Genomic DNA, 14293 nt, shown 5'->3' on the forward strand with positions numbered 1-14293 from the left:
TCAATTCTTCAGCTTTCTTCACAGTCCAACTCTCACATCCATACATGACCACAGGAAAAACCATAGCCTTCACTAGAAGGCTTCACCTTAGTTGGCAAAGTAATGTCTCTGCTTTTGAATATACTATCTAGGTTGGTCATAACTTTTCTTCCAAGGAGTGAGCGCCTTTTAATTTCATGGCTGCAATCACCATCTGCAGTGATTTTGGAGCCCAAAAAAATAAAGTCTGCCACTGTTTCCACTGTTTCCCCATCTATTTCCCATGAAGTGATGGGACCGGATGCCATGATCTTAGTTTTCTGAATGTTGAGCTTTAAGCCAACTTTTTCACTCTCCTCTTTCACATTCATCAAGAGGCTCTTTAGTTCTTCTTCACTTTCTGCCATAAGGGTGGTGTCATCTGCACATCTGAGGTTATTGATATTTCTCCTGGCAAACTTGATTCCAGCTTGTGCTTCTTCCAGCCCAGCGTTTCTCATGATGTACTCTGCACATAAGTTAAATAAGCAGGGTGACAATATATAGCCTTGATGTACTCCTTTTCCTGTTTGGAACCAGTCTGTTGTTCCATGTCCTGTTCTAACTGTTGCTTCCTGACCTGCATACAGGTTTCTCAAGAGGCAGGTCAGGTGGTCCGGTATTCCCATCTCTCTCAGAATTTTCCACAGTTTATTGTGATCCACACAGTCAAAGGCTTTGGCACAGTCAAGCAGAAATAGATGTTTTTCTGGAACTCTCTTGCTTTTCCGATGATCCAGCGGTGTTAGCAATTTGATCTGTGGTTCCTCTGGCAGTAATTAATCAAACCTCTTAGAAAAGAGTCCTCTTCATGTTCCAGTTGTTCATTCAGTCATTCATTTAACAAATACTTGCTGAGTGTCTTCCATGTGCCTGGAATTGTTCTAGGTGCTAAATGTGCAACAGGGGATAATCAAATAAAAAGTCCTACCCAGCTCAAATTAATTACAATAACAACTCTTACAGTATATTCTGTGCCAGATACTGTTTCATTCAGTATTCCTGAAACTCAGTTCATCCTAACATACGGCTGATCCATCCCAGATTGCATTTGAAGATCCCGAGGCATGGAGAGTTTAAGAAACTTTTCAAGGGACCTTCCTGGTGGTCCAGTGGTTAAGAATCCACCTTGCAATGCAGGGGACATGGGTTCGATCCCTGGTCCAGGAACTAACATCCTACATGCTGGGGAGCAGCTGAGCCCGTGAGCTGCAGGAAAAGATTTTACATGCCACAGCTAAGACCAGAGGCAGCCAAATTTTTTTTTTTTTTTTAAGGAAATTTGTCAAGGTCACACAGTTGGCTGAGAGCCAAGATTGTGTCTGCTTCTCTGCTCTGATGGCTTTATTCTGTTGCCCTGCTGTTTCACATTATATCGTCCTATTCATTTCTTCACTTACCTGCACTTTTACACTCACTCATGGGAGTGTAAACTCTTGCTGGAGTTGGTGGCTTTGCTTCCAACCATGGGAATGTGTATCTGAATTTTGTAACCAGGAACAAAACATGTCCTTGGGCTTCTCAAGCCGTTTCAGAGAAAACTTAGAAATTGAGTGTAAACTGCAGCTTGAAAACTTGTCCCAGGGTACCAGTATTTCTTTTTTTCGTTGGGTAAGAAAGTTATCTTCTCTAGGGAGACAGCATTTTCTAGGTTGCTATAGTTTAGTCCCAGCTGCAGATAAGAAAAACATGGTCATATTTTTAAGGATACACAAATAACTTAAAATGTAAAATAATTGAAAGATAAATAATAGCTATTTCAGAGTCTTCCCCCGGGACTACAGATCAGGAAAGATGTTTGGAAAGAATCTTGGGAGGGATATAAAAAGACCATTCCTAGCAGGATGGGGAAAGTCAGGCCAACAGATTCTATCCTTAGCCCTACCTTTTCCAATGTCCAAGTGATGACTTTTAAAAACTTAATGTCCAGCTGACATTTACTCGGTACATAGTATCCCGAATCTGGTTACTGTAATGTGTTCCCAAATGCAGTCAGCAAGTGAAGAGCCCATTAAAAACTTTTCAGTGGCCCCACATTTAAAAGGAGTTCAAAAATAGGTCACATGTGTGTGTGCGCATGCGTAGTTTTCATTGTCCACTTGAATTCACGTTTCAAAAACATCTTGAAAACCTTGCGTCCATGCAGTTACTCAGCCAGTAGGTGTTGAACTCTGACGGTAAGTCAGGTGGGATACTAGACACTAGGGAAACCACGAGAGATGGGACAAGCCTGCTACCTTGAAGGACATCAGAGGTGAGGTGGTCATCTGGAAGCCGTAGGGTGGGGGCAGTCCAGTGGTTAAGGCTCTGCATGTTCAACGCAGGGACCTCAGGTTCAATCCCTGGTCTGAGGACTAAGATCCCACCCACCATGCAGCAAAAAAAAAAAAAAAAAGTCCCTGCTCTGAGGCAGTGGATTGGTGATACGCGTGGAGTCCAGAGAACGGGCACCCACCTGGCTCTGGAGTACCAGCAGACTGCTGAGCTGTCAGTAGTAAGCTGCTTCCCCCAGCACCTTCCTTTACCCGGACCTGTCAGCGTGAACACCTGAGCAGTGGACCTCCCACACAGAGAAGCCCAGGAGGTCCCGCGGGCTCCAGCCCCTGCAGGCTCAGCTCACCTTCGATCCCAGGAAGAAAGTCATCTGCTCCAAGCGTGGCTCTCACACGTCGGCCGAGATCCGCGGAGGTCCGAGACCTCAAGGCTAGAGCGCTTCCGTCCCCTTGAGCCGCTGGCCGCCCGAGGGAGAGCGCGCCCACCCCGTGAAGGCGCGCCCATCCCCGCGAGAGCGCGCCCACCCCCGCGAGAGCGCGCCCACCCCCGCGAGAGCGCGCCATCCCCGCGAGAGCGCGCCCACCCCCGCGAGAGCGCGTCCATCCCGCGAGAGCGCGTCCATCCCGCGAGAGCGCGCCCATCCCCGCGAGAGCGCGTCCATCCCCGCGAGAGCGCGCCCATCCCCGCGAGAGCGCGTCCATCCCGCGAGAGCGCGCCCAGCCCCGCGAGAGCGCGCCCACCCCCGCGAGAGCGCGCCCATCCCCGCGAGAGCGCGCCCCCCGCCCCCCCCCCCCCCCCCCCCCCCCCCCCCCCCCCCCCGCGAGAGCGCGCCATCCCCGCGGGCCGCTGGCCGGTGCCCAGACGCTGCGGATGCGTGTGCCTGCCTCCTGCCTCCTTCCCGTTCCTCAGTCTGTCTTCTCCAGACTCTGTTCTCAGTGGTTTCTGATGCTCAGTTGGAAGGAGAGGGAGAGGGCTCCTTGAAGGCCCCTCAGGGCACCCCGGGACCCAGAAGGACCCCGAAACCTCCGCCCGCAGGTCTCAGCTCTCTCCCGTCTCATCTGCCGGCGGCCAGTAGGTGCACGTTCATGAGGTCACAGTGCAGGTGTCACCCCACCTGGACCGGTTAGCTTCGTCCCGAGTAAGGCCATTTCTCGGCCTGCGGATGTCAGGTAACAGGAGCCAGACATGACAGCTTAGACGAGCAAGACAGGAACCACGCAAGGCGGCGCGGATGACTTCATTCCGACGCGGGATTGCCACCAACATTAAACAGTCAAAACATGTATTCTGCACTGAGTCAGAATTATATATTTTTCAGTGCCGTGGAAGTCCTGATCCTAAACATTAAAGTGAAAGATTTGGGTTCGTTTTAGTCCCATCGCCTTGTAAAACTAATCTTTACATTTTGTGCTATATATTGCTTAGAGAAATTTTTAAGAACTTTTAAAAAATAAGTAGAAATAAAACCACCCACAAAATTGCTTGACATTGTAATGGCTTTGTTTGCAAGCTCCTGTTTCATATCACTGAATTGCGCAGTAAGTAAGTTTAGAATCGCTCGGTCCTGTCAGACTCTTTGCCACCCCATGGACTGTACAGTCCCTGGAATTCTCCAGGTCAGAACATTGGAGCGGGCTGCCATTTCCTCCTCCAGGGGCTCTTCCCGACCCAGGGATGGGACCCAGGTCTCCTGCACGGCAGGCGGATTCCTTACCAGCTGAGCCACCAGGGAGGCCCATTGAATGGCATACCTAGGCTCAGCCGCTCAGTCCTGTCCGACTCTGCGACCCCATGGACTGCAGCCCGCCAGGCTCCTCTGTCCATGGGATTTTCCAGGCAAAAAGGCAGGAGTGGGCTGCCATTTCCTCCTCCAGGGGCTCTTCCCGACCCAGGGGTCAGACCCAGGTCTCCTGTGCTTCCTGCATTGGCAGGTGGGTTCTTTGCCACTGAGCCAGCCGGGAAGCCCTGCTTATCAAGAGTCTCAGGGAGTACAGGCGCATTTCCCCACATTCACACACATTTACAAGTAACTTGTTAGGTCTGTGCTGTTCCCCATCCTCAGGATGTGTTCCCACGCGCCTTGCGTCCATACCTGACGCAGCTCATTCGATTTTCATCTGGAAGGAGTGTCCTTTTGTTACCAGTATGCGCACTAGGCAAGAACTACATTTTTTAAATAAGGAGTGTAAGAATTAAAGATTTTAAAATTTAAAAAAATAAAAAATAAAAATAAATAAAAAATAAATAAGGAGACTGAGGCCAGGGGCGAGGGATGGAAGGATTTATTGAGCACAAGCCAGAGCTAGGTGTTGTAGTGGGTGCCACACACAGACCCTTCATTCCACCTTTACAGCCCTGCTTGAGGAAGTGCTGACTCTTAGAACGTTTACCTTAAATGGCAGAAGAGGGTCCCGACGCAGGTGATCATTCCTCCCAAACCTGCGTCCCTGTTCAGCTTACCAGGCAGCCTGCCAGCCACGTCCAACTGACACAGATTTTAAGATTTTAAAAAGGAAGCACTAGATATATTTCTCTTTATTTCATTCATTTTACTTCCATCTTTAGGTGGTGGTGTTTTTTTAACTTTATTTTTTTGACCTCGCTGCACAGCAGGTGGGATCTTAGTTCTCTGACCAGGGGACCCGCACCCCTTGCTTTAGAAGCGCAGAGTCCTTCTTCACCATTGGATGGCCAGGGAAGTCCCGGATAGATTTCTTGAGATGACTGAAATGTAAACACCTTTGAGTAGAAAAACACTGCGGAGCAACTAAGAAAGCAGTGTGAATTTGTGTTTTCCCTACATGCTGCTTCTTCATGAATTTTTACCGGGTCCTCAGGCCCTTTAAAGTCTCTATTAGACTTTTGAGAAATGCTCTCTTTTTATTTACTCTTCCCCAGACGATGAAGCCTCGGGCAGCTTCTCAGTCACTCTCGGTCCCCGGCGCTCTCCTTCCTCCGATTTGCTGGACACTCGTCTCTACACGTGAAATCCCTGGGGCGGGTGGGGAGGAGCTGTGTCAGCAGAGTCCCCGTCACAGCGTCCCGGACTCCTCTCAGCGACCTGCAGGGGGATTCTCTTATAGTCCTTGTTGAGACAAAACTGGCAAATTAATGTATACCGTGATGATTTCCTGTCCGTACCCATTATGAAATGGTTACCGCAATCAAGTTAATACATCCATCACCTCACATCATTACCTTTTTTTTTTTTCAAATTGTATTTTTTAGCAAATTTCAAGTCTACAGTATTATCCCCATGCTATTCATGGATCCTCAGAACAAATTCACCTCACAACTAAAAATCTGCAGCCTTTGACCAGCGTGACCCCATTTCTCCCAGCCTCAGCAGCAAGCGTCAAAGGCGGGCGGGGACCTGGGCGCTTCGCTGCGGGAGCGGCAGTGGGTGCTTCTGGACAAAATTCCCCTCGAGTGACAAAATGCAAAGGAACTGTGGGACTGAAAATAGCGGAGTGCACGCACAGTTGGGGCAAATTCTGGACCCCCATACAAAGAGGTCAAAAACCCAACTGCCACCTTTGGGAGCCTGGCTGAAAGCCAGGCCACTGAGCCCGCGGCTGCTCACAGCGCCACTGAGGCGGGCGGAGCCGAAGCCACGACCCGCGCAGCCTGGGACGCCACCGTCCCCTCTCCCAGCCAGGGTTTACCTGCTGGGGAGCAAGTGAGCAAGGGGACCTCTTTCCTCTCGCTCCCCGCGGCTGCAGCGAGGACCCGAGTAAAGCCGTGCCTGAATCCTTGCCAGCTGAATTTCTCCTGGCTGGCGAAGGCGGAGAGCCCTCGGCAATAACAATTCTGCTCTCTGCTTCAGTAAGCTTGACCGTTTTTGGTTTTTTTTTTCCAAGATTTCACATAAGTGATGTCGTACAGCATCTCTTTCTCTGTCTGGCTTATTTGAGTTGGCGTAATGCTTTCAGATTCACCCATAAGGTTGCAGATGGCAGAACTTCCTTTTTTGTTTAAGGCAGAATAACACTGCGTTATGAACGTATGCATCGTATCTTCCTCATTGATTTGTCCACATACGGGCACTCAGGTTGCTCCGGTGGCTTGGTGATTATAAATAGTGCTGGGGTGAACTTAGGGGCGCAGATACTTCTTTCAGATACTGATCTTGCTTCCTTCAGATATCTTCTCAGACGTGGCATTGCTGGGCCCTTTGGTAGTGCTGAGTTTAATATTTTGAGGGACCTCCATGCTCTTTTCCGTAGTGGCTGCACGAATTTACATAAACACAAACAGTGTGCAAGGATTCCCCTTTCTCCACTTTCTTGCCAACACTTGTTATCCTCTGTTTCTCTGTCTTCAAAGAACTGTATAATCAAAAGTCTTTTTCAATTAACCTTTTTCTTCCAGTCAGCGTTGCAAACCACCCCTCCCACTGAATTTCAACTTTGTAAGTAAAAGAGAGCTTCTCAGAGTTATAGGAGCTTGTCACTAGGAATTCAGTGGGCTACAGTAGGTTTCATTTCACTGATAATTTTGGTCTATAGTATCTAAACTTGCAAGAGAAAATAAGCTTTTGGATTTCTTCTGTACAACTTTTAACCTAGAGGCAACAAGCCCTTTGCCTAAGTAAATAACTCTCCCAACCACCAAGTGAATAACACCTGGAATTCCACTAGCAACCAATGAGCTGTTTCTTTCTGTATTGAAAGAAAAGGCTGAAGATGCCAATATCCTGGAGACGAGGAACATTTCCCACATTGTACTCATGCTCTCCTGCAAATCAATGACACGAGAGTCTCTCCCAAAAGGCGGTTGGACATGGAGGAGAAGGAGCAAGCATAAGAGATCCGAGTGCTTAAACGGGGCGAGTGAAGAGGAGGGGCCAGCCCTGCTCAGAAGGCGGCACCCGAGCTTCCTTGTTTGCCCTGGCCTGTTAGAAAGCATGGACTGTGGGAGTCACGTTTTATGCTGGGTGTGTGTTCCAGACTCAGTGTGTCCAGTGAAAATCACTTTAATCTCCCATTAAGTGCACTTCTGTTCCATCTTTGAAGAAGTTCAGCGTTACTGTGCTGCTTCAAGCTTTTCAAAAATTATTATTCAATGACTCATTTTTACTTTGGCTGTGCTGGGGCTCCGCTGCTACTCTGGGGCGCTCTCTAGTTGCAGCGAGTGGGAGCTGCTCTCTCCTTGCCACGCTCACGCTCCTGCTGTGGGGCTTCTCTTGTGGAGGACGGGCTCTAGGCCTCCATGACTGTGGTCCACAGGCTCAGTGCCCCGAGGCATATGGGATCTTCCTGGACTACGGATCGAATTGGTGTCCCGTGCACTGCAAGGTGGATTCTTAACCGCTGGACCACCAGGAAGCCCTCTTTTTCAAGCTTTACACAGACACGCAGATTGCTGCTTCTTTAGCTGAGTCCCATGGTTGTCAGCTTGCATTTGGAGGCTGAGTGCATGAGAGGTGCACACGCAGAAGTGCATTCTCTGCAGCCACATGCTCCAGAGCGCAAGGAGAGTGGTATGTGGGGTGGGGGTGGGGGATGGGCGCTAAATCCAGCTCAGAAAGCAACAGATTTCCTTTCTCGGCTGTGCTTGCCCTGGGTCACATGTATGTAACCGCTGTGGCGGGGCGGGGGGGTTGCACACTATTTAAAACTGCTCTCAGTCCTTTCCGCACCTTCCTTTCCTGTCTCAGTGTCTGCATAGCCCAGCGGATGCCCAGTTCCCATTCCCTCTACCGCTGGTGAGGAGCTGCGTGAGAAGGGGCAGAAAGCCATCGTGACACGAGGGCGCCCTGGGTCTGCGGGTTCCAGACCAGAAGAGTGAGAGCGATTCAGGCAGATCGCCAGCTGGAGCTGTTTCTCCAGTGCCGTATCAGGTGGATACAGTGGCTTCCGTTTTGATCATTTCTCTCTTCTTCCCAACAGGCTGGTCCACTCCGGTCCAGGAAAAGGCTCACCCCAGGCCGGTGTGGATCTGTCTTTTGCAACGCGAACTGGCACCCAGCAGGGGATCGAAACGCACCTCTTCAGGGCCGAGGTCAGCAGGGACCTCTCACACTGGACGCGGAGCATAGTGCAGGGGTGCCACGACTCGGCGGAGCTCACTGCGGAGATCAGCACAGGTGCGCGCCCGGGCTGGGGCCGCCACAGCCTCTGGGGAGGCGCGCCCTCCCTGGCATCGCGGCCTCAGCACAGGTTCCATTACGGGCTCCTTCTGGGGTACTTACTTAAATTCCAGAGGAGATAAACTTCAAATTCTTCTGAATTGAGGCACTCGTAACGCCCTACTAAAGCGGGGCCTAGAGAGTGGTCCCTCTCACCACAGCTAGAGAAAGCCCAAGAGTAGCCCAAGAGTAGCAATGAACACCCAGCTCAGCCATAAAAAAAAATAATTAATTAAACTTTTTTAAAAGCCTAAAAAAGGACAGTGATGCCAGACTTCCTGTGACATGGGAGAGAACTGCACATTATGGGAGATTAAAGGGACCTTCATGAGTGATTTTTACTGGACGTTACTAGTACATTTAGTAATGCTCTGCTGAAATGCAGCCTAGAGGTTTGACTATGAAAACTCTTATTTCATCTTCCTGCAGAAAAGTGCGTAACTTGGCTAGTCAGCTGTCATTTCTGCCACGTTGGACAGTGCATGTCCAGAGCATTTCCAGCACGGTCAAAAGCCCTATGGTGTAGCTCTGCCCTACATAACTAGGATTTTCCCACAAGACCTCTTATGTATAGTGCTTCCAGACTTCAGTCACACTGAAACGACAGCAGAGTTTATAGTTTTACCCTCAGAAGACTCAGATGTTCATCCCTGGAGATTCTGGCTCAGAGTTCTAGGCTGGGGCCTGAGAATTTGCATCTAGTGAGGTTGCAGGTGGTCCTGATGCTGCCGGTCCGTGGCCCACTCTGTGAGCAGTGCTTCCTCCGCACCCAAGAGTATTCTAGAAGATGGGCCACGTGGTGGACTTTCCTGGTGGTACAGGGGTGAGAATCCACCTGCCAATGAGACACGGGTTTGAACCCTGTGCTGGGAAGATCCCACATGCTGTCAAGCAGCTAAGCCGGAGTGCCACAGCTACTGAACCCACATGCTCCAGGGCCCGTGAGCTGCAACTTCAGAAGCCTGCGAGCCATGGAGCCTGCGCCCCACAAGAGCAGCCCTGCAGGGGACGCCCGCCACCCAAGCTGGAGAGCGGCCCCCACTCTCACGACTAGAGAAGGCCTGCACGCAGCAAAGAGGGTCCAGTGAAGCCAAAGACACACAGCTGAATGAGCAAGGCTTCCAGTCCAGTCGCTCGGCTCCGTGCAACCCCGGGGACTGCAGCACGCCAGGCCTCCCTGTCCATCACCAACTCCCAGAGTTTACCCAAACTCATGACCATTGAGTCGGTGATGCCATCCAACCATCTCATCCTCTGTCATCCCCTTCTCCTCCTGCCCTCAATCTTTCCCAGCATCAGGGTCTTTTCAAATGATCTTTGCATCAGGTGGCCAAAGTATTGAAGTTTCAGCCTCAGCATCAGTCCTTCCAATGAACACCTAGGACTGGTCTCCTTTAGGATGGACTGGCTGGATCTCCTTGCAATCCAAGGGACTCACAAGAGTCTTCTCCAATACCACAGTTCAAAAGCATCAATTCTTCAGTGCTCAGCTTTCTTTATAGTCCAACTCTTACATCCATACATGACCACAGGAAAAACCATAGCCTTGACTAGACGGACCTTAGTCAGCAAAGTAATGTCTCTGCTTTTGAATATACTATATAGGTTGGTCATAACTTTCCTTCCAAGGAGTAAGCGTCTTTTAATTTCATGGCTGCAGTCACCATCTGCAGTGATTTTGGAGCCCAAAAAATAAAGTCTGACACTGTTTCCACTGTTTCCCCATCTATTTCCCATGAAGTGATGGGACCAGATGCCATGATCTTCGTTTTCTGAATGTTGAGCTTTAAGCCAACTTTTTCACTCTCCTCTTTCACATTCATCAAAGGCTTTTTAGTTCCTCTTCACTTTCTGCCATAAGGGTGGTGTCATCTGCATATCTGAGGTGATTGATATTTCTCCCGGCAATCTTGATTCCAGCTTGTGCTTCATTCAGCCCAGCGTTTCTCATGATGTGCTCTGCATATAAGTTAAATAAGCAGGGTGACAATATACAGCCTTGACATACTTCTTTCCCAATTTGGAACCAGTCTGTTGTTCCATGTCTGGTTTTAACTGTTGCTTCATGACCTGCATACAGATTTCTCAAGAGGCAGGTCAAGTGGTCTGGTATTCCCATCTCTTTCACAATTTTCACAGTTTATTGTGATCCACACAGTCAAAGGCTTTGGCATAGTCAATAAAGCAGAAATAGATGTTTTTCTGGAACTCTCTTGCTTTTTCCATGATCCAGGGGATGTTGGCAATTTGATCTCTGGTTCTTCTGCCTTTTCTAAAACCAGCTTGAACATCTGGAAGTTCACAGTTCACGTATTGTTGAAGCCTGGCTTGGAGACTTTTGAGCATTACTTTAGTAGCGTGTGAGAGGAACTTAAAGGAACTAAAGCTGGGACACACGTCGCCCTGTAGCGGGTCCCCACGTCCCCTCGTCTGTGAAACAGGAAACCAGACATTTTGTAGAATTCCTAGTGCAGCAGCTCTGCGAGGATCACGCCTTTTAAAGCCTGTCCTGGGGCCTCCCTGGCGGCTCAGTGGCGAAGAATCCACCTGCAGGTGCAGGAGACACGAGTTCGACCCCTGGTCCCGGAAGAGTCCATATGCCAAGGAGCAAGCGGGCCCATCCACTGCAGCTCCTCAGCCGCGCCCTGGAGTCCAGGGGCCACAGTCCTGAGCCCCGGGCTGCACCCGCCAAGGCCCAGGTGCCCGCGAGCCTGTGCTCGGCAACAAGAGACGCCCCGCGGTGAGAAGCCCCCACGCGGCCAGAGGGAGAAGCAACTGGAGAAAAGCCTGCAGGGCACCGAAGACTCAGCACAGCCAGAAATAAGTGAATAAAGTTGCTTTAAAAAGTTACCCTGAAGATGGTTAGCACTCCCGATATTTTCCAGCATTTCTGAAAATGTTTCTTGATGTGTCACTGAAGGTTTCATTTTTGACACATATTCTGTATGGCGAGCAAAATGAGAGTTTTGAACCTGAGAGTTGGTAAAGGCTCAAGTCACCTGAAAACGAAATTTCCTGAAGTTGTATGAATGATAGCAGAGCAGTCCAGACTCCTAGCAACAATCAGGAGTGTTCTAGGAAAGAATAAAGTGGCCAAAGGGGGTTGGTTTAGTTTACAGTACACGTTTCATAAAATTCTTCTCTCTATAAGCTGAAATCTACTTTGACAGAAAAACAATGAGCCTGTTGATCGACCAGCCCAAGGAAAACGACAAAGAATTGTGCTGAGTGAGCTAGCCGGCCAAGTGGTGGGAGAGAAGAGTTATAGAAATGACTGCAGCCCAGTTTCAGATGCAAAGACGCCTGCAGGGAGCTGGGAGGGGGGCTGGCGTTTTCATCAGAGCGTCAGTTAGCTTGATAATGCGTTCAGTTTATCCTGTGTAGATTAAGAGCGCCTTCAGATAACCAATTCCATTACCTAAAGGCCACAAATACCACGTTAGGTCAGTTTGAATGAAAAGGAATCACGATCAGTTAATTAGACCATCCAGTGGCGTAGCTTCAAAGTTCAAAGATAGAGGAAAAGGGAAAACCATGTTTAGAGCCCAGTTGCCCACATTCTGCAGCGTTAAACACTGTCAGAAATGAAGTCAAGGCAGGAAGCCGTGTATAGATGAACCCGCGCGCAGGGCAGGGACGGACACGCACGTGGAGAGCGTCCGTGTGGACACAGCCCGGGGCGGGGGGCGCGGACACGACCCGGAGAGCGGCCCTGACGCACGCACGGCCGTGTGCACCGCGGAGCCGCTGAGAGCCCGCTGTGCGGCGCAGGGAGCTCGGCTCCGCGCCCCGCAGCGACCGGGGGGGTGGGGGGGGCTTGGGGGCAAGCGCATGCACAGCTGACTCACTTCACTGCGCAGCAGAAGTAACGCAAGGTAACGCAGTTACACTCCGTTAAGACAAACAGAAAGCTGGGGAGCCAGCGCTTCCGCTGCGCCGCCTCCGTGCTGCGGGTTGGTCGTCCGCGAAGCAGGCGGGCGGTGGAGGGCCAGGCCCCCAGAGGATAACGCGGGAGCCGCCGAGGGCCTCCGCCCAGCACTCCCGGCTGTTGGAGAAGGCGTCTTCGGGAAATGTCAGCCCGTAGGTACGCGGTGAAGGATGGCTGCGGCCCTTGGAAGGAAAGAGTATATAATTCAACCAGTTGCAAGCCTCCTCACTCTGAGAGCAGAGACAGCCTGTGTGTCCCTCCCCACTACGACCCGGAGCGGCTCCCTGCAGGGTCCCTGTCCCGCCCCTCCGCATCGCGCCAGGCGGAGCGGGAGAAGCCGGGAGGGAAGGGCTGGATCCTGCCTCGGAAGCGCCGGGTTGGGACGTGCCCACTCTGTGAGCTCTGCTCTTCTCTCTTCTCGTACTACGCTTCCCAAGTGCGGTAGGGTGAAACTCCGGCTTATGAGGCTGAGTTAGGGATGGTGTAATCAATACTGCCTTATCTTTACGCCTCCCTCAGAAAGAAGGTGTCTTGGTTTCCCTAAAGAGCTTTCAGATGTATATAAAGGCCAGAGCCAGTTGAGTTACCAGGGGCTGCTAAATGTGGGGTTACTTAAGGCAAAAAAAAAAAAATCCAGTCTGCTCCTTGATCACCTTCCCCAGAACTCTCTGCTTTACTTTTGGGGGCTGTGCCTTTTGAGGGATCTTAGTTCCCCAATCAAGAATCGAACCCTGGGCCTGACTGGAGTGCTAACCATCAGACTGGCAGGGAATTCCCTCCAGAACTCTTTGGCGAAGGGTTTTTAACACTCACAGGTCTTCTGAACAGAAACTTGGAATCCGGAGGCAGGCCTGCTGCTCATAATCGGAAAGGGCTGGTCTCTTTTCCTAAACGCAGCGTGGACCACAGATAGGTGCTGGCGCCTCACCTGATGGAAGGGTTTTCCTTTTGTTCTCTGCAATCGGGGGCACCTGCGGACAGCAACTGAGGCTGGCTGCACCCTGGGCGGCGGGGGACGCGGCTCCTCCGTAGAAGCTGCCCCATCGCACCGCGATCTGCAGCGGCTGCTTCTCCAGGACCCACGATGATCAGATCATCAGGAAATTCGAAAAGCTCGCCTTTGTTTATAAAAGGAGCTTTGACTTTTTAAAATTAAATCTCGGGTTGTTTTTTAACAGCTCGCTCCTGGCTTCTTACATGTGTTTTTGCTGACTTGGGTAACGTTATTGGGGGAGTGATTGCTTCTTTCATCAGGTGCGAGGTGTTTCAGTAATTGATGACTGATTCATTTATGGATTGTGTGTGTGTGTGATGATGAAGACAATGGTCAGAGATAGCTTACTCTAAATCGAAAATGTTTATAGAGAGAGAGAGAGAGTGTGTGTGTGTGTGTGTGTGTGTGTGTGTGTGATGATGAAGACAATGGTTGGAGGTAGCTTACTCTAAATCGAAAATGTTTATAGAGTGTGTGGTGTGTATGTGAGAGTGTGTGTGTGCGTGTGATGAAGACAATGCTCAGAGGTAGCTTACTCTAAATCGAAAATTTTGAGAGAGAGAGAGTGTGTGTGTGTGTGTCTATGTGTCTGTGTGTGTGTGTGATGAAGACAGTGCTCAGAGGTAGCTTACTCTAAATTGAAAATGTCAGGGACTTCTCTGGTGGTTCAGTGGCTAAGAACCTGCCTTCCAACGCAGGGGACTCGGGTTCCATCCCTGGTTGGGGAACTAAGACCCCACATCCCTGGGGGCAACTGAGTCCACATGCCAGAACAGAGAGAAGTCCTCCGACTACAGAGACGATCCCTTGTGCCACAGCTAAGACCCAGTGCAGCCAAATAAATGGTTTTTTCAGGGTCAGGTTTTTTCCAGCTTGAGACAAGGTCATTGGAACACCTGTCTCACTAGATACATATCACATGGTTACATTAGGGCTAGAGCCCAGATAA

General features: G+C 50.4%; 1 protein-coding gene across 1 annotated transcript in view; it reads left to right on the forward strand.

Moving 5' to 3' along the window:
* Positions 1-14293, forward strand: part of SNTB1 (syntrophin beta 1) — a 243162-nt gene that overhangs the window by 222163 nt on the left and 6706 nt on the right. The window contains exon 5 of the mRNA XM_018058133.1: positions 8184-8380. Coding sequence (XP_017913622.1) covers positions 8184-8380 — 197 coding nt within the window. The remainder of the gene's footprint in view (positions 1-8183; positions 8381-14293) is intronic.

Source organism: Capra hircus, chromosome 14, assembly GCF_001704415.2.
Source record: "Capra hircus breed San Clemente chromosome 14, ASM170441v1, whole genome shotgun sequence".
In the NCBI taxonomy this organism is placed as follows: Eukaryota; Metazoa; Chordata; class Mammalia; order Artiodactyla; family Bovidae; genus Capra; species Capra hircus.